General features: G+C 42.4%; 1 protein-coding gene across 6 annotated transcripts in view; it reads right to left on the bottom strand.

Annotated features, from left to right (window-relative positions):
• TENM1 (teneurin transmembrane protein 1) overlaps positions 1 to 18,221 on the bottom strand; it is a 785,443-nt gene that overhangs the window by 36,184 nt on the left and 731,038 nt on the right. For all 6 annotated transcript variants that reach the window (XM_047716031.1, XM_047716030.1, XM_047716033.1 and 3 more), the window contains 2 exons: positions 8,774 to 9,140; positions 6,185 to 6,695 (listed from right to left, as the gene is read on the bottom strand). In XM_047716031.1, the coding sequence (XP_047571987.1) occupies positions 6,185 to 6,695; positions 8,774 to 9,140 (878 nt within the window). The remainder of the gene's footprint in view (positions 1 to 6,184; positions 6,696 to 8,773; positions 9,141 to 18,221) is intronic.

The raw sequence follows: 18,221 nt of genomic DNA, 5'->3' as shown, positions 1-18,221 counted from the left end.
AAGCCTTTGCCAGGGCAATCCTTGGGAAACAAACAAGGGCATCCTAGCTACTCTTTGAGCCTCCTGGGCAAAGAAGGCCTGCCTGCTCTGTGAGTTGCTGGGCCCCTCCCTTGGGTCATTGCAGTTAGGAACCTGCCAGCCCCCTTGGGCCAAAACACTGGCCTCATTTGGTCAGTATTCCTGCCTTGACAATCACCTCTCTGTTAGCCATTTCTCTGTGGTCAGCTTTCCCCGTGACATTCAGGATGCAGTCAAGCATCAAGTACTAATACTTGGGGTGTGCAATGTCGATCCCGGTCCAAGTCAAACGGAATTATGAAAATCAGTGAACTATTTAAACAACATCACATTCCACAACACAAGCCCACATACTACCACTGCACAAGAAGCATTTTAAAATCCCATTTGGATGATCCACTGTTCATTTCTCCTCTCCATTGCCACAGATAATCAAAGCTGGATGGATTACTGGCTTAGCTACCTGTATGTGGCCGTCCTCCACCCTGTCAAATTTTGCTTCTGTTTCTGTTTCTCTGTCTCTCAACTCAGAACAGAATTTCTGTTTCTACCTTGGCGAACAGTTTGTCCCCTTTGGCCACAGAAGGCGGCAGCCTCCTCACCTCAGAAAACTGCAGGGCTCTGACTCGGACGAGAATAGTAGGTCCAGTTTTGTGTTCCTCAGCCTCGAAAGGACAAAGGGAAACTCGAAGGAGGGGTCAGAACTGGCTAACACATTGGGGGATAAAAGGGAAAGATGTCCGATTTTGTACAGAGAAGGCCGTAAGCAGGATTAGTTATGTTATGTAGGTTGGGAAATTGCTCGTTCTTTTCTGTGCAAGTAAGAAGGGACAGGGGCCGTGTCTTGCTGGGGACTGCTGCTCAGCGCCAGAATGGAGTGCTTCAGGAGGAAAAGGGACTTTCTCTCTACAGACGCTTTTTAGGTCAGGAGGGTTTCAGCATCATCCTGGCTGGAGTTAAGGAGGGAGAAGAAAGAAATGACTGTTTACTCTCCCTTTCTATCCCTTTTCCTGCTACTGGACGGGAAAATCTCTCTTCCCAGACTTCCCACGGTCACTCTTACAATCCCATATCCTCCTCTTTTTTCTGAAAGGCAATGGGGGTAGTAGTGGAAAGAACACCGAATTAGACGCTCAAAGACCTGACTCGAGACCCAGCCAGCTAGCAATGTGAACAGGGAAGTTATATCTCTATCTAGGCCTCAGTTTCCTCGTTTGTAAAATAATGTCTAACATCTCTTTACGCTGTCTCTATTGGATCATTTTCATCAGTATACAAATATACTGTTATTTCTGTCATGAAAACCACTCCTTCCGTTTACCCCATTCCCCCTGCCCCAGGTCCATTTTCTCTGCTCCTGTTTATAGCAAACCTCCTCAGATGAGTTCTCTTCTTCTTACATTCATCACATAATTTATTACAATCATGTCAATGTAATCATTTATCTTTGAAATCAAATTTTAAAAAATTACCACAGGTCCATAAATGATGCCAATAGTTTTGACCCAAAGTTTGGTTAAATAACCTGGTGTTTCATTTTAAGCTTCTCCCAACACAGTTGAAGAACTTTTTTTTTTTTTAGTTTTTAATAATTTTATTTTATTTTTCATCATAATAAGTATAGTCTTTAATCCCTATCCACTATGTCACCCATCCCCTCTCCCACCTCACCTCTGGGAATGATCAATGTGTTCTCTAGAGTTAAGAGTCTGCTTCTTGGTTTGTCTCTCTTATTTTCCTTGCTCATTTGTTTTGTTTCTTAAGTTCCACAAACAAATGAGAGCCTATGGTATTTGTCTTTCTCTAATTGACTTATTTAGCTTAGCATTATACTCTATAGCTCCATACATGTTGTTGCAAATGACAAGATTTCATTCTTTTTATGGCTGAGTAATATTCCATTGCATGTATATGTGTGTGTGTGTGTGTGTGTGTGTGTGTGTGTGTATCTTCATCATCCATTCATCCATTGATGGATACTTGATACTTGGGCTGTTTTCATATCTTGGCTGTTGTAAACAATGCTGCTATATCCCTTTGAATTAGTGTTTTTGTATTTTTTGTGTAAATACTCAGTAGTGTGATTCCTGGATCATAGGGTAGTTCAATTTTTAATTTTTGGAGGGACCTCCATACCGTTTTCCACAGTGGTTGCACTCTTAAGAATTATTTACTCACTGTATCCACTCTCTCTCCTCTTGGTCACTTTCTTTTATAGTATTATTATTTTTTAAAGGTTATTTTTTTTAAAAGATTTTATTTATTTATTTGACAGACAGAGAGAGAGACAGAGAAAGAGCACAAGTAGGGGGAGCGGCAGGCAGAGGGAGAAGCAGGCTCCCCGCTTAGCAGGGAGGCCAATGGGGGGGCTCAATCTCAGGACCCCGGAATCATGACCTGAGCCAAAGGCAGATGCTTAACTGACTGAGCCACACAGGTGCCCTTTATTGTTATTATTGAGATATAATTCACATACCATAAAAGTCACCATTTCGAAGTATACAATTCAGTGGCTTTCAGTGCATTCACCATGTGTGCAGTCATCACTACTACTTCTAGAACATTCCAACATCCCCAAAATAAACTCCATCCTCATTAGCGGACAATCTCTATTCCCTTTCAGTCCCAGGCAACCACCCACCTACTCTCTGACTTTATGAATTTGCCTTTTGTGAACATTTAAAATAAATGAAACTATACAATACTTGTCCTTTGTGACTAGCTTCTTTCATTTAGCATAATGTATCTGGGGTTCATCCATGTTGTAGCATGTGTCAGAACTTCATTCCTTTTTATGGATGAATCATATTCCATGGTATGGAAGTACCCCATTTTGTTTGCCTACTCATGTCCCGATGAACATTGGTTCTTCAAATTTCTTGGCTATTATGAGCAACACTGCCATGAACATGTGTATATCCATTCTCTTTAAACCATCTCTGCTCAGGCTTTTGTCCCCCATGGAGCCATAGCACCTGCTCTTCTCAAGGTAGACAATAATGTCCACAGTGCTAGATTGAATGGTCAATTCTCAGTCCTTGTCTTACTTCACTTATCTGGAATATCTGACACAGTTGATCACTCCTTCCTGTTGTACTTGGTTCCCAGAACACCCTACTCTCCTGCTTTTCTTCCTACTTCATGACTGTCCTTCTTGGTCTCTTGCTGGTTTTCAGTTGGAAGTCTAACTAGACTGATTATATCCAGAACTGAACTCCCACCCAGTATAATGCACTCCTTGTGCAGTCTTCCTTGTGTGGATAAATAGAAAGTCTATCATCCAGTTGCTCAGGTGAAAACATTTGGAGTTATCTCTAACCCTCTTTCTCTTCACTCCACATCCAAACTATTGGTTAAGTCCTGATCAATCGACTGTCAAGATATACTTAGAATTTTAACACTTATCACTGCCCCTACTCCCTGGTCTAAGTCACCATCTTCTGCCTGGAGTATTGCAAACCTCTCCCCTCTCCACCACTGGGCTCCCCTGTTTCCACCACACAGTCAGATGTCTTCAATACAGATGGATTCTTTAAAATGTAAGTCAGATTCTGTCACTCCTTTACTTACAACTCTCCAGTGGTTCTACATCTTACTTCAGTGTAAAAGTCAAAATCTTTATGGAGGACCACAAAGTCCTCCATGAAGTAGCCCTGGCCGCTTCACTGATTTTATCTCCCCACTATTCTTACTCCATTCCAGTCATAGTGGCTGCCTTAGTATTCCTTCAACACATCAGGTTGGCTCCTGCTGCAGGGCCTTTGCACTTGCTGTTCACTCTGCCTGGAATGTTCTTTCTCTTCCCTCCCCATAGATATCCGTATGGTTTACTCCCTCACCTCCTACAGGTATTTACTCAAATGTCACCTTCTTTTATTTTTTTTTAAAGATTTATTTATTTGATGGACAGAGATCACATGTAGGCAGAGAGGCAGGTAGAGAGAGAGGGGGAAGCAGGCTCCCTGTTGAGCAGAGAGCCCAATGTGGGGCTTAATCCGAGGACCCTGGAGTCATGACCTGAGCTGAAGGCAGAGGCTTTAACCCACTGAGCCACCCAGTTGTCCCAAATGCCACCTTCTTAATGAGGACTTCCCTGACCATGTACCCAAAAGAAAAACCCCTTCTGCCTCACACTATTGATCTCCTTTACCCTGCTTTATTTTCCACAGAACTTAGCACCATCTGAAATTCTGTACATTTTATTTGTCTCCCTCCAGTATAATGTAAGCTCTATGAAGGTAGAGATTAAAAAAAAACATTTTCTTTAAATTTTAAGTAGGCTCCACACCCAATGTGGGACTTGAACTGATGACCCCGAGGTCAAGAGTCACAAGCTCTACAGACTGAGCTGGCCAGGTGGCTTGAAGGTAAGAATTTTTATCTGTTTCATTCACAGCTGTACTGCCTGGCACAGAGTAGGTGCTCAGTAAATCTTTGTTAAATAAGTAAATGGACTAGTTAGTTTTGCTTTTTTCTCCTCTAGCTTTATTGAAGTATAGTTGACAAATAAATTGAATATTTGTAAAGTGTACAGTGTAACGAATTGATGACTAAATGAATGAATGGTTGAACTGGCTATTTTGAAAACTAGTTAATATTTTAGCCATTTCTTGTAACTTGACTGAAGTTAACCATTAGCTTTCAAAATAGTTGTCTAATTTCACTTGTGGTGTGATCTTGCATGAATTTTTGAAAGATACTCTCATTAGAAACTATCTTTCTTCATGGTGGTATATTTAAAAATTGGAGCTCTTGAGTCAGACTGTTGGGGGTTTGCAACCTAGACATCTGTGTGAATCAGGACAAGTTAAGCATTCTGTGCCTTTGCTTCCTCATCCATAAAATGCCATACCAGGAGCAACTATCCCATGTTGTTATTTTGGAGATCTAATAAAAAATGTATGTAAATCACTCAGGCTGCTACTTGTCACATAGCAAAGCTTCAGTGAACAGTGGCTTTTATTACTCTTATTAAGATGTAAGTTTTCAAACAATAGAGTAAGACTTGCAACAGAAACAATTGAATACATATTTCTAAGTGAAACTAAAATAGCTGTCCAGCTTTATTGTATAAGTGGCATTTCTTTGGGAAATGATCCAAAATGTGAAGGCCGATTGTTTTGTCCCTTTCCTCAGGAGGCTTTCATGGGATTGGACATATCCTCTTCATATTCTCTGCACCCTCACAGAATACTCATACCAGGAACCCCTCATACTTAACATTTCTACTCGTCACACTTTTCAACTTTGATGCCACTTTAGACTCTGGGTTCAGATTCCATAGATTATCTTCACTCAGTACATTGGTTAAAAATTCAGCAATTCCCTTTTGTGGAAAAGATGCTTGTCAAGTGGTGGCAGACCAGCTTTCTAAATGAGTTGACCTGAAAACAAGGTCGTCCATGCTTGGAAAAGCAAGGACAATGGTCTCCTTCCGTGTCATGACACTTTCTAGTAGCTTGCTGTCAGACACACCCTGTGTTAATTCCCAGTTAAACAAAGTCATTACAGACCCAGTCTGCGAATGCCAGCCTGTGGCAGATTCTTTGATTTGTGCAGGGAAATCGAGGAAGCCCAAGCCTGTGCAGGAGCATCTTGCTCCACATCTCACCGAAGCAGCCAATGGCATGCAGCCTCTCCCATTTACACTCCCTTGCCAGGGTCCACTTCTTATATTTTAAATTCTATTACCTCCCACAGCAACTTATACTGAGTTGGGCTGGGCTGGGCTGGGCACACATTCATTTATTCATTCATTAAACCCCACAGGGATCAATAAATACTAGTTAAGCCACACTGCTTCTTTGTTGCTTTAGAACTATTTTCTTAGTTTTGTTATTTAAATGAAAATTTACCTTGTTTTCCCAGCTATGCTGTAAATTTCTTGAGTACTTAGGCTTCTACCTCATTTCTGTCTCCTGCAGTGCCACACCTGATTCTTCATTCAGTCTATGTTTTCATTATTATGTTCTGCAAAACGGCTCTGGAGAAATGGGTTTGAACCCTAGGAGTTAGGTAAAATTTTCTCCTTGACTTTTTGTTTTTTTATTGTGGTTCTTAGGAGAAAATAGCATGTAACACCCAGCAATTACTAAGCCATTTTCCCACTATAATATAATTTCAAATAAAAGCCTAATAAAGCCTATGTTGAGAATGAGAAACTTACTCGTAAACAGTTGTCCATCCATTTTCATTACTTTTGGTAGCCAAAAGCCCCGTGTTTCCTGGATAGGTCATCAAGGCCAGATTATAGCCTTGGGCTGACACTCTTTTCAGGACTCCATTGCTGCTTATGGTCAGCCAGTACACCTGCCCGCCAGGCACCACAAGCCAAAGGGGCATCCCGCCTGCGTCACGGCGAATGTGCACAGAGTTGCCATTGCTGCTGGTAACTGCACCCAAGTCACCTTCGGCATTGTAGGTGAAATTATATACATAGTTCCTTGTTATCAAGTTCAAGGTGTGCAGGTGGGTTCCATTGACAGTGAACTGGTAGAGCTCCTGGTCAGCAGGTGAAGCGATCTCATAAAGGTTCATGTCATTCAGGTGGGCTTGGTTCCTGCTAATGGTACGAATTCGAACATTCCCAAGGTCTGCGACGTATAGGGTACCATCAGGCGACACTGCCAAGGAGGAGGGGGCTTTCATCTTTGCATCTTTGGCATAGCCACCATCACCTGTGAGAGAAAGACCACAATTTTAATGATTGTCATCACAAGCATTTGTAAGAACATAACCATATACAGAAATCATTGTACATCTAGAGTCATTTTAGGAGTGCCTGGCTCTCTCAGTTAGTGGAGCATGTGACTCTTGATCTTGGGTTGCAGGTTCAAGCCCTGTGTTGGGTATGGAGATGACTTAAAAGTAAGATCTCTAAAAGAAAAGAATCATTTGAAAGGGAACAATCAGTGAATCATTATTCTCTGCATTTCCCTCCCTTGACAAATTTGAAACTTATTCAGAATTCCTGAGTCAGTACCAGCGAAGATGAACAGTGAGATGAAATTATCTCAGTTAATATCAGTTTTGTGAAATCCTCAATCCTGCAGTCCAGTATCTATTATATCACAAGATACAAAAACAGGAAATAATGGGAGCTGCACAGAATGTGGCTGGAAATACATGAGATTCATGCCTGTCAGTGCTTGTGGACCTACCTACCTCAGGACTTTCCAATTCTACTATGCTTACAGGAACTTTCTTTGGCTAATTCCCATTGTCACACTGTCAAAGTACACTAAGTCTGTAAGTGCAACAATGATTCAGAACATCAAATTTGATAACTGGAATAAACATTAGATTTGCCTTGGATGAAAGATATAAATTAGCGAAAGAAGTATAAAACTAATTGTCCAGGAAAACATTGGAAATATTGATCAAAAGTCATATCGACCAAGTTGCTCATTCTTGATTCCTCTAGCCCAAGAAAAGGCAAAGGTTAAGAGAATCTTTTGGGCCCAGATGAGCAGTTTAATAGGACTGCAGGTAGCATGGAGGGATTTCCACATCCCAGCAATAAATGTATCTATTGACGCTTAGAGGAGTGATTGTTATCTGGAATATCTACTTCATGTTTTTGGGAAAAGGTGTATATATATATATATCTATATATATATACACACACACACATATATATATACACACACATATATATACACACACATATATATTTATATATAATACACCTTTATATATACTTTTATATATAATATATAATACATTATAATATAATATACTATATACTATATATATATGTATATATATATATTTCAGTTGGAAGTAAAGGGCACCATTGTCTAGGAAGAAAATTTTGCACATTCTTAATTTATGTTTACTTATTTATTTTTAAGTTTAAAGATTTTACTTATTTATTTGTTAGAGAGAGAAAGAGCACAAGCAGGGGGAGCGGCAGGCAGAGGGAGAAGCAGGCTCCCTTCTGAGCAAGGAGTCGGATGCAGGACTCAATCCCAGGACTTTGGACCTGAGCCGAAGGCAGACTCTTAACCGACTGAGCCACCCAGGCCTCCCCGGGCATTTTTTAAAACAGTCCAAGTAGTAGACTAATGTCCTGAAAACCCTCCACTGTGGGATTTTATTTTGCCCATGTATCTTCAAAGCAGCCTGCTCTAGTCTCTTTGGGGTTCAGAATTTTTTTTTAAAGTAGGCTCCACACCTAGCATGGAGCCTAAGGTGGGGCTTGAACTCAACACCCTGATACCAAGACCTGAGCTGAGATCGAGAGCTGAACGCTTAACAGTCTGAGCTACCCAGGCATCCCACTTTGGGTTTCAAATAGCAAGCACTATTCACTTGGAAACCAGTCACTTAGGGGAAGTAATTTTTTCCTTAGCTAAATCAGTAAATGCAGGTTTTACCGTGTTTCCTTTTCTCCAAAGTACAAATCGTGTCATGATCTTATATTTATATAGTGATTTTAACTTGAGTATTAAACCTTTGTTATAGTAGCTTACCCTCAGTACAGCAAGGTGATATCATTGAGACAAGTGACATCTCTAACAGATGAGGTAAGCGAGTCATGAGGAGGTCTTGTGGCTTTCCCAGAGTCACTTGGTCAGTTGGTTGCAGAGCAATGACCAGATACTAGGCTATGTGGCCCCAACCCATCACTTTCTCCACTCGCTCACACTAATGTTCACAAATAATACTTTGGTTTTCCTTTTGGCCTTTCTCTTGTGCGTTTTTCTTTTGGAAACAGAGAGAGGGAGCTGGTGAATTGCTAAAAAGGTCATACCTGAAAAACAGTCACAGTTGGGATCAATTTTGCAGTCACAGTCAGTAGGGGCACCAGCTATGATGGAGATCTCTCCGTTGGTGGTGACTTGCTGAATGCGGTTTACTTTCCTCTCGTCTGTTTCAGCTATGAAGAGCAGCCCGCTGTGGGAGACACTGATGGCCCTGGCTGATTCCAGAGTGGAGTGAATTGCCACCTTGCTGACCAAGAAATGATCGATACCTGGCACCTGGCAGTGAATGGGGCGCCCTGCAATGATCCGCACGCGCCTGTTTTCAGAAATTTGCAGCACAATGTTGTTATCCAAGACATACAATGAATTGTCCATGGGATTGACTGCAAGGTCTGTTGGCCACTCTAATCGCACCTGCAAAAAGAGCAGAACACATACCAATAGGTTACAGTATCTTTCCAGGGGCAGTTTTACCTTGAAAGAAAAATCAGCTTATTGGTTCCTCTGTCTCACGAATTTCAGCAATGTTGGTGTTGTCTGGCAAAGTTGGGGGAGGATGGTTGATCAAATGTTCTGGGAAACATATTTGTCATTTATACCATTTCCAACATAATGAAAATTCGTTTTCAATAATTCCAGAAGGATCTCCTAGAGCAGTGTTTGTTTCAGAGTGTGATCTCCAGACTACCAGCAACAGCATCACTGGGGAACTTGTTAGAAATGCAAATTCTTGGGACACCTGGGTGGCTCAGTTGGTTAAGCGGCTGCCTTCAGCTCAGGTCATGATCCCAGAGTCCTGGGATTGAGTCCCACATTGGGCTCCTTGCTCGGCAGGGAGCCTGCTTCTCCCTCTGCCTCTGCCTGCCACTCTATCTGCTTGTGCTCACTCTCGCTCTCTCTCTCTCTCTCTCTCTGACAAATAAATAAATAAAATCTTAAAAAAAAAAAAGAAATGCAAATTCTCAGATCTCAACCTAGACCTATTAAATCAGAAACCCTGGGGGTGGGACCCAGTCATCTGTGTTTTAATAAGCTTTCCAACATATTCTGACGCACACTCAAGTTTAAGGACCAATGTTCTAGGGCTTCTGCATCTCTATGACATATAGATCTCTTTCACTGTCCTGTAGATACACGGAAGAGCAAAGTCATAGAGGCTTCTGGAAAATACAGTGCCAGAGTAACTTGATGATTTTACTGTAACAGCAACCTTTTGGGACAGAACCTTCCATTAGCACAGACCTAGCATCCATCTTGTGGAATACTCAGGCACTGTTTATCAGCTGGTGATGTGGAATCCTAAGTCACAATGCATGGCCACCTAGCTTGACCTGCCTCACTCTACATCTCTCTTTTCTTGCTAACAGGTGAATTTGTTCTTTCATTGAATATTTGCTGAGTACCTTCTTTGGGCAAAGACTTGTGCTAGGCTATGGGGATTCAAAAGAATGCCGTCACACAGCCTCTGCCTTCAAATGACTCATGGTCTAGTGGAGCCCTCGAAAGGGCCATTAAGCAATTATTCTCCATGTTATGAGAAGGAAGCAGTGAAGAGGGTATAAGAGCACTTCACTAACATTAGAAACCATGAGGCTGGGGGCACCTGGGTGGCTCAGTGGGTTAAAGCCTCTCCCTTTGGCTCAGGTCATGATCCCAGGGTCCTGGGATTGAGCCCCGCATCAGGCTCTCTGCTGAGTGGGGAGCCCGCTTCCCTTCCTCTCTCTCTGCCTGCCTCTCTGTCTACTTGTGATCTCTGTCTGTCAAATGAATGGATAGAATCTTAAAAAAAAAAAGAAAGAAACCATGAGGAGGGATATTCTCAGAGAAGATACTACCTGAAATGACCAGTAGGAGAGAAATGGGGTGAAAATGGGGGTGGGGGTATAGGAGCAGCATTAAAAGCAATCACAGGGAGAGGAAACAGCATAGGCAAAGGTCCAGAGTTTGGAGATGGTGTGGCCCACTGAGGTTACTACAAGCAATTCAGTAAGCATAATAAATGCTGAATGTATGGGAGCCGTAGGCAATGAAAATAAGGAGGTTGTCAGTGGCTAGGTATTATGGGTTGAATTATGTTCCCCCCTAATTTCATGTAATCCGCTATTTGGCAACAGAACCTTTAAAGAGATAAGTAAAATGAAAAGAAATCATGAGGGTGGGGCTCTAATATAGCAAGACTGGTGTCCTTATAAGAAGAGGAAGAGACACCAAAGAGACACCAGGGGTGTGTATGCATAGAGAAAAAGCCCACGTGAGGGCACAGTAAGAGGACGGCCATCTGCAAGCCAAGGAAAGAGGCCTCAGGAGAAACCAAAGCTGCCAACACCTTGATCTTGAGCTTATAGCCTCCAGAACTGTAGAAAATAAATTTATCTTGTTAAAGCCATCCAGTCTATGGTATTTAAAAAAAAAGATTTATTTATTTCAGAGAGAGAGAGAGAGAAAGAGAGAGTGCGAGCAGGAGTGGGAGGGGCAGAGGGAGAGGGAGAGAGAATCTCAAGCAGACGCCATGCTGAGCAGGGAGCCCAGTGTAGGGCCTGATCCCACGACCCCAAGATCACAACCTGAGTTGAAACCAAGAGTCAGAGTATTTTGTTACAGAAGTCCTAGCCCACTAATACACCAGGTAATGTGCAGCTTTGTTCTGATGGGTGGGAGAGACCACTAAAGGGCTTTAAGTAGGAGGGTGACATATCTGGGTTCTAGAGGAATCACACTGGCTGCTACTGAGACGATACTAGTAAAGGAGGCAGGAGAAGAGGCAGGCCTGCAGTTAGGAGGCTTGTGCAGTGGTCCAGGTGCGGTATGAGAGTGCCTTAATTAGGATGGTAGCAGTGGGCATGGAGAGAAGAAGATGGATTTAAGGCATGTTAAGGGCAGTTAGAATCAAAAGGACTGCTGTGTGTGAGTGTGTATTGGGTCCAATGTTGTGCTAGGCACTTGCGACACACATGCCAACCAAACACAGCTTCACTCTAGTTCTTTTCTGGACGTAGTGGTCAGCCCAGTACCTGCCCTGACATCTCAATAGCTATTTTATCACTGGGCACTTCTCAGGGAACTGTGTTCCTCGCACTCTCTGCCCCACCACTCACTTACTCTATACTTGACAGCTCTTCCCTTAGGTTGGACAAAGACAGACAAAGCTGGCCCATTCCTGGCCAAAATAGAAACAGGAATTTGGCTACTTTTCTTCCCTTGAGTGAAAGCCCAAGGAAACTTTCATTTTTTTCACTGAATCTGTAAGTCTGAAAACAAGATCCGGACTCCCACTACACTGGGAGGCCCACTCCATCCCTGGCTGGAAGAGGCCTTACTCTTAGTAATGAAGTGCACAAAGGCCATTGTGAGACAGGCCTTCCCTTTCATTTTGCCTCTTAATGGAGGGCAACTGGTGATGTTGTAATGAAGACAAAGGTTGTCTTTGGCCTTCCCCCCACCACTTGGTGCTTTCTGTTTCTGTTTCTGAGTGTCTCTCCCAGACACCCAGCAACCTCATCCTGCCCCCATGTCTCTGCATGCCCTCGACCTCCATATAGACTGGCCTTCCCTGGTCAGCACCATATGCCTCTGGGCAGCTAGGAATTTGAATACTAATGGAGTATAAAGCTGAGCTGTGTTATGCATGTTCTACAGAGCCTTTCAGACCGAGGCCATTGGATAAACACTAAACACCAGCTTTAACAGCTCCCGGAGCAGTTTGCTGTGATGTGTTCCTCAGCATGTCTGTCTGACGCCTGTGCCTGTCAGCGCCCTGCCACCAAGAGCGAGAGGGAGTAGGAGAGCCACTGCTGTGGAGGGTGTCGCCTCCTCCACCACGAGCCCTTGCTCTGGCCCTCCATACACAGTCACTCCCGTACAGCAGCTGTCTGTGTGCGTGGGTCCTGTGGAGCACAGTCCCCCAGGAAATAACCTGGGGCTGGCTGAGGAAGAGGAAATGAATTTATTTCAGTACAGCACTCCTATTTCGATCAAGTCTGAAGTCAGTGACCCAGAAAAAACAAAGCTGGCAGAAATGACGTTCTAATTATCTCCATTCTGAGAGCTGAGGCCAGGGCAGAGGCCGGGGACAGCACACACCTGGCAGGAGTCAGAGAAGGACATGTTTTGGACTCTGTTCTTTGCTGTCAAGGCTGCCTCTGAGATAAAGGCTGGTAGTTGGAAGATAAGCTGTTAAATTCTTCAACTCACCCAACCTGATTTAAGTCAATACTATTGGTGTCATGTTTATTAGATTTAATATTGCCTCAAAAATACACCAGCTATTGTGTCTGTTTGTTTTCTTTTCCATCAAATAAGTCACCCTCTGGCAGTTTCCTGTGACTAAAGTGGCCTTTGTGCTTCTGAAATACTTTCTGTACTAGCTACACAGAATCCCTTTAATTCCCATTTGATTTGGCTGGGCAGCTTGTCAAATGAGCATGCTCAAATGAAAGATGTGTGGCTACTTAGTAATCCAAGGTCTGCCTTTTCAGGACCTGGACATTTTCACCTCCCTTTGGTTGTCAGTTCCTTTTATATCCTTCTCGTGTTAAATACTCCCATTTCCAGATAATTTTTCAAGGAACTGGTGCTTTATAGCCACACAATAGAAACACTATATTTACTATCGAGGCATTTCCATAACACACAACGTAATATATGGAACGGAATCCTTGAGCTGATTCTGACAGTGAGAATTAGCATCTGTTAGTTGCAGAGACCCTAGAATTCTGAGTTACTAAGGTAAGGCTATGGTTAATCCCTGAGGGTTGCTGGCACTTGTCCACATGATTTCTGGGGACAAAGAAACATTTCCTTTGGGGGTGGGAGCAGAAAGAGATGGAACAGCAGGCAAGTTCTGGAATCTCTGCCTGGTGACCTGGCCTACAGGCAAACCATTTGGCCTAATTTGTGGTGGTTGCCCCACCTTGTAAAAATACATTAATTTGTTTGAAATGTCAAAATATATTTATGCTAAACTGGCATTAAAGGTCATTGGTGTAGCCGCCGGCTGGGGGAATGTGACCATCTCCCAGCAATGCGCCCTGAGAAATAACCCTGAGTGGAAAGGAGCTCTTGGTCTGGATGTCAAGCCTTGACAGCACTATGTCTTCCTCTGCTAATTGAAAATGTGCCTTAAAGGGACTTAACTCTCAGGTCAGCCATTCCTGTGGGTGGTTTAAAGATCCAGCTAATTGTGACCAAAGCTAACAGTACAAAAAGCAGGAGATTCCTATAGGGGAAAATCCATGTGTAAATGCAGTATTTACATATGAGCCCTCAGTTAGACTGAACTAGAAAATTCCTCAGTCATAAACTTAACTCAGTCATAAACTTAATCCCCCACTGTCGACACAGACCATAATTTGTATACTTGGGCTCTTTCTAGCAGTTCGAATGCTAGTTCCTTCCTGTACTGTGTGCCACTGTAGGCAACTGAGGTAACCTCTATGAGTGTCTGGTTTCCTCATCTGACACAAGGAAAAGTGGCTAGCAACAGCCTCTCTGTTATAGTTACTGTGTGGTTTAAATGACATAGTGATCCTAGGTGCTCAGCACAGTGCCTGGACAGAGTAGGGGATGGTAAGCAGGATTAACATTAATAATGGTTTCAAAGTCATAGACCTTTAGAGCTAGAAGGGATCTAGTCCATGTACCATTCAACACAGTACCCTTTCAGTTCTGTTTACCAGACTTCAGTTGTCGACATGTCTTTATGAATTTTGCCCTGCCCATAACACCAGCATTGTTATTGACTTAATATTTTCTTTAAATTGACTTACTTTTAAAGTATAAATGGGTGCCTCCCCTTCCTTTGAACGGATCCCAATCAATAACACCTATACAATTCCAGGGCCACTCATCTGAGCCTTTAATAAAAGTAACTACTGTTTATTGAGTGCTTCCTGTGTGTCAGGCTCTTTGCATGGATTATTACTTTATATGCTTAGAGCAATCACTTGGGAAAGAAACAACTGATATAACCATCTCTGGATATGTGCTCTTAGCCTCTATGCCATCTGATTCTTCAGCTAGTAGAGTGGACACACTTCTTCACATTCTCCTCACCAATTCCGGCTTCCCCTTTACCTCGTTTGAATTCATCTAAGGGTTGTTCTCTTTGGCGCAGAACATCAAAGCTGATTAGAAATTGAGTGATTTGTCTTTGTCTCTGTTACTTGCCATCTTTTGGTTCAATGCATTGTGGTTGCCTACTCTGTGCCAGGCACTATTATCAAGGGAAAGAAAACAGGTCCCTGCCCTTGATTAGTGCACAGTTAAGGCGGGGGGTGGGGGGTGGGGAGAGGCAGATCCAGAAACAGCTCATTTAAATATAATGTGGTTAGGTGCCATGACACACGTATGCCCAGAGTGACATGGGAACACAGGGGAGGGAGTTTGGGACAATAACTCCTAGAAGAGAAACATCAGCTTCATCTTAACGGATGAAGCTAAGGTACTGAGATGAGTGAAGCAAAGGGTGGTTTCAGCAGAGGGAAAAGACTGAATGAAAACAGGAACATGAAACTAAGGTACTGAGATGAGTGAAGCAAAGTGGTTTCAGCAGAGGGAAAAGACTGAATGAAAACAGGAACATGAAACCATATGGGAGTGGGGGAAATAACGTGGGTCTGGGTTACTAGGGCATAAAGTCGAAATAAGGTATATAGTGGTGATAAAGGATGTTTAAATGTTTGCCAGGGACAGGGTTTAAATTTCTCCCCTGAGGCATGATTGTCATTTGGGGTCAGATCATTCTTTTTTGTGGAGGGTCTCCTGTGAATCATGAGATGTTTAGCAGTGTCTCTGGCTTTTATTCACAAGATGTTAGTGGCACCTCCCCCTAAACTGTGACAAGAAAAATGTCTCCAGACATAGCTAAATGTTGGAGCAAATCAGTTAACCTGTCTGAGCCTCAGCTTCCTCATCTGGAAACTGGGTACAGTAATAATATTTTCTCTCAAGCATTTATTACAGGAATTGAAAAAATCTATATAAAGCACTTAGCATAGCACCTGGTACACAGGAAGAGCTCTATAAAGGCCTGCTATTTATTTATTTTTTATCACGGAACATGTCTGAATTTCTTCTGGTGAGTTCCTGTCTGACTATTGCAATATCCTGCCTCTTGGATATCTCATGAACTTTGGAGTGCACTCATACAGTAGTCATGGTCTTTCAAAAGTTTCCCTTGCTTCTATGTCACCAGCCATTTCCCCCCTGCTCATTGATTCCATTTCTTAAGAATCCTTCTAAGCTATGTGTCTTCCAAGAAATTTGGCTTATATAGGGGTATATTACTTCACATACATGTCAGCCAATTTCACAGCTAGTATTTTAGCTTATTCCTTGGAGTCCCCAGTTATTTGTAACAGGCTTCTTGGTATAATTCCAAGTGCAGAGCAAGCTACTTTAATTAGTTTCCTTTCTTCTACTAATAAATATCTATTTCAGGCATTACGCTAGGCACTAGGGAGCCAGTCTAACCAAGACAGACTGGGTCCTGCCTTCACAGAGTTTATAGTCTTTTGCTGACTTCCTTTCCTTTATTTTCCGGTACCTACAAGGGGTTGCTAGCAACACAGAGTAGTAGACTATTTCTGTTGCATTCCATCCATTTCAAGAAATTGACTTCTGTGGAAGAGCCTCAGAAACATATATCATGACTGTTACTATACAATTGCCACCGAGTGCTCATAACTTCTTTTCCCAAAGTTTGTGCTGCAGAAACCAGTTGTTTCCCAAAAGGCCTCTTCTCCCCATCCTAAACATGACACTTTTAATCTCCATCCTTTACATTTTCAGCCTTATGTCTCATTTGAAAAACGACTCTGTTTGATTTTGATCTCTGAGGCCTCTTCAGTAGGAATTTCCAGGAAATGTATGATTATCTCTTCTGTAGTATGCCAGCCCTGGGGAAGATACAGTGACGGGACTGAGTGCTCTCTGCCAGGTGTCCTGCCAACTCCATGTTAGATTTCCCCATGCTTCTAAAAGCTGACAACTCCAGATTGTTAGCAATACTTTTTGTCAGTTTTCAAATGGCCTTCTCATTTCTTGACACTGATACTGTCTGAGCTTCTTCAAATTTATAAAAGAGGGAAAAAGCTGCCTGGACCAAGTTTGGTTTCCTGCAGTTGGAAAGCATGATGACGACTTTGAGAGTGACGGCTCTTATTGATCTTGCTTTTAAAAAGTGGAAATTATTAGAAGATGAAATACACCAGGATTACCTGGACTTGTCAACTGGCAAATTATTTCCTATTTTCTCAGACCCACACTCTTGTGTTTCTCTGAATAGCAGTTGGAGAGTTTGAGGAACCTTTCAACCTTTGGTCAAATGCATCAGTGTGGTCTGTCTTCATGGTTGCCCAATCAGAATAACGGACATTTAAGTCACATTATTCACTTCAGATGAATAGTCAGGATTAATCTAATCAAGAGGTACAATTGGACTGATCTTTAAAGTCATTCTGCTGCTGAGCCTACAGATTAAAATTACATCTACTCCAGTGTTCTTAAAATGTTTTGGTAGTGGGGGAACAAAGCAAAGCAAAACAAACAACAAAAAGCTTCAAGGCAGTCCTGGTGTATTTCATCTGTTAATAATTTCTACTTTTTAAAAGCAAGATCAATAGGGGCCATCATTCTGAAAGGTGTCATTTTGCTTTCCAGCTGCAGAAAACCAAACTTTCTCTAGATACTAGATGGCTTTTATAAATTTGAAGAAGCTCAGACAGTATCAGGGTCAAAACAAAATGCTAAATTTATGGTTACTATGATGCCTGTGGCAGAGACTACTAGTTCTAGGCCTACCCTATCATCCATTTACTCTTTCTTCCTTAGTAGTAAATTCCCATTAAAAAAAAAAATCTGGGCACACTGCTGTCTACAGTAGAAGATATCCAGTCTTATTTGCAATTCTCTGTAGCCATGTGATAAAGTTCAAGTCAATAAGATGTAAGAGGAAGTGTGGAAGTATCCACACTTTTATTTCATTTGTATTATTACTTTTTGGAGAGAGAGAGAGGCAGGGGAGGGACATAGAGAGGGGGAGAGAGAATCATAAGCAGGCTCCATGCCCAGTGTGGAGCCAGACATGGGGCTCGATCTCATGACTCTGACCGGAGCCAAAACCCAGAGTTAGATGCTTAACTGACTGAGCCTCCCAGGTGCCCCCTCTCTTTTTAAAAATATCCACTTTTAAATTGATGCTTTCAATGGCTATGTAAGGAGAGCTGACCCAATTGGAAGGGGTCTCTTTTTGCCCTTCCTTCCATTCTGTAATATGAATATATTGGCTTAGATTTTTGGCAGATGTCTTAGACCATGAGGAGTCAATGAAAATGGAAGCTATGCGTTAGGATGGCAGAGCAGAAATACAGAAGCCTGGGTTCCAAATGTTCTCATGGAGTTGCCATCCTAGTCTGGCTGCTGTTGTGCTTGTGTCACTGTTATGTTGGGGGGTTGGGTTTCTGTTATTCTCAGTTTAATCTAATCACAATGAAAAAA

This window comes from Lutra lutra, chromosome X, assembly GCF_902655055.1.
Source record: "Lutra lutra chromosome X, mLutLut1.2, whole genome shotgun sequence".
NCBI classification, from domain to species: Eukaryota; Metazoa; Chordata; class Mammalia; order Carnivora; family Mustelidae; genus Lutra; species Lutra lutra.
The sequence above is the reverse complement of the archived record's forward strand: the minus strand, read 5'-3'. Positions and strand labels throughout refer to the sequence as shown.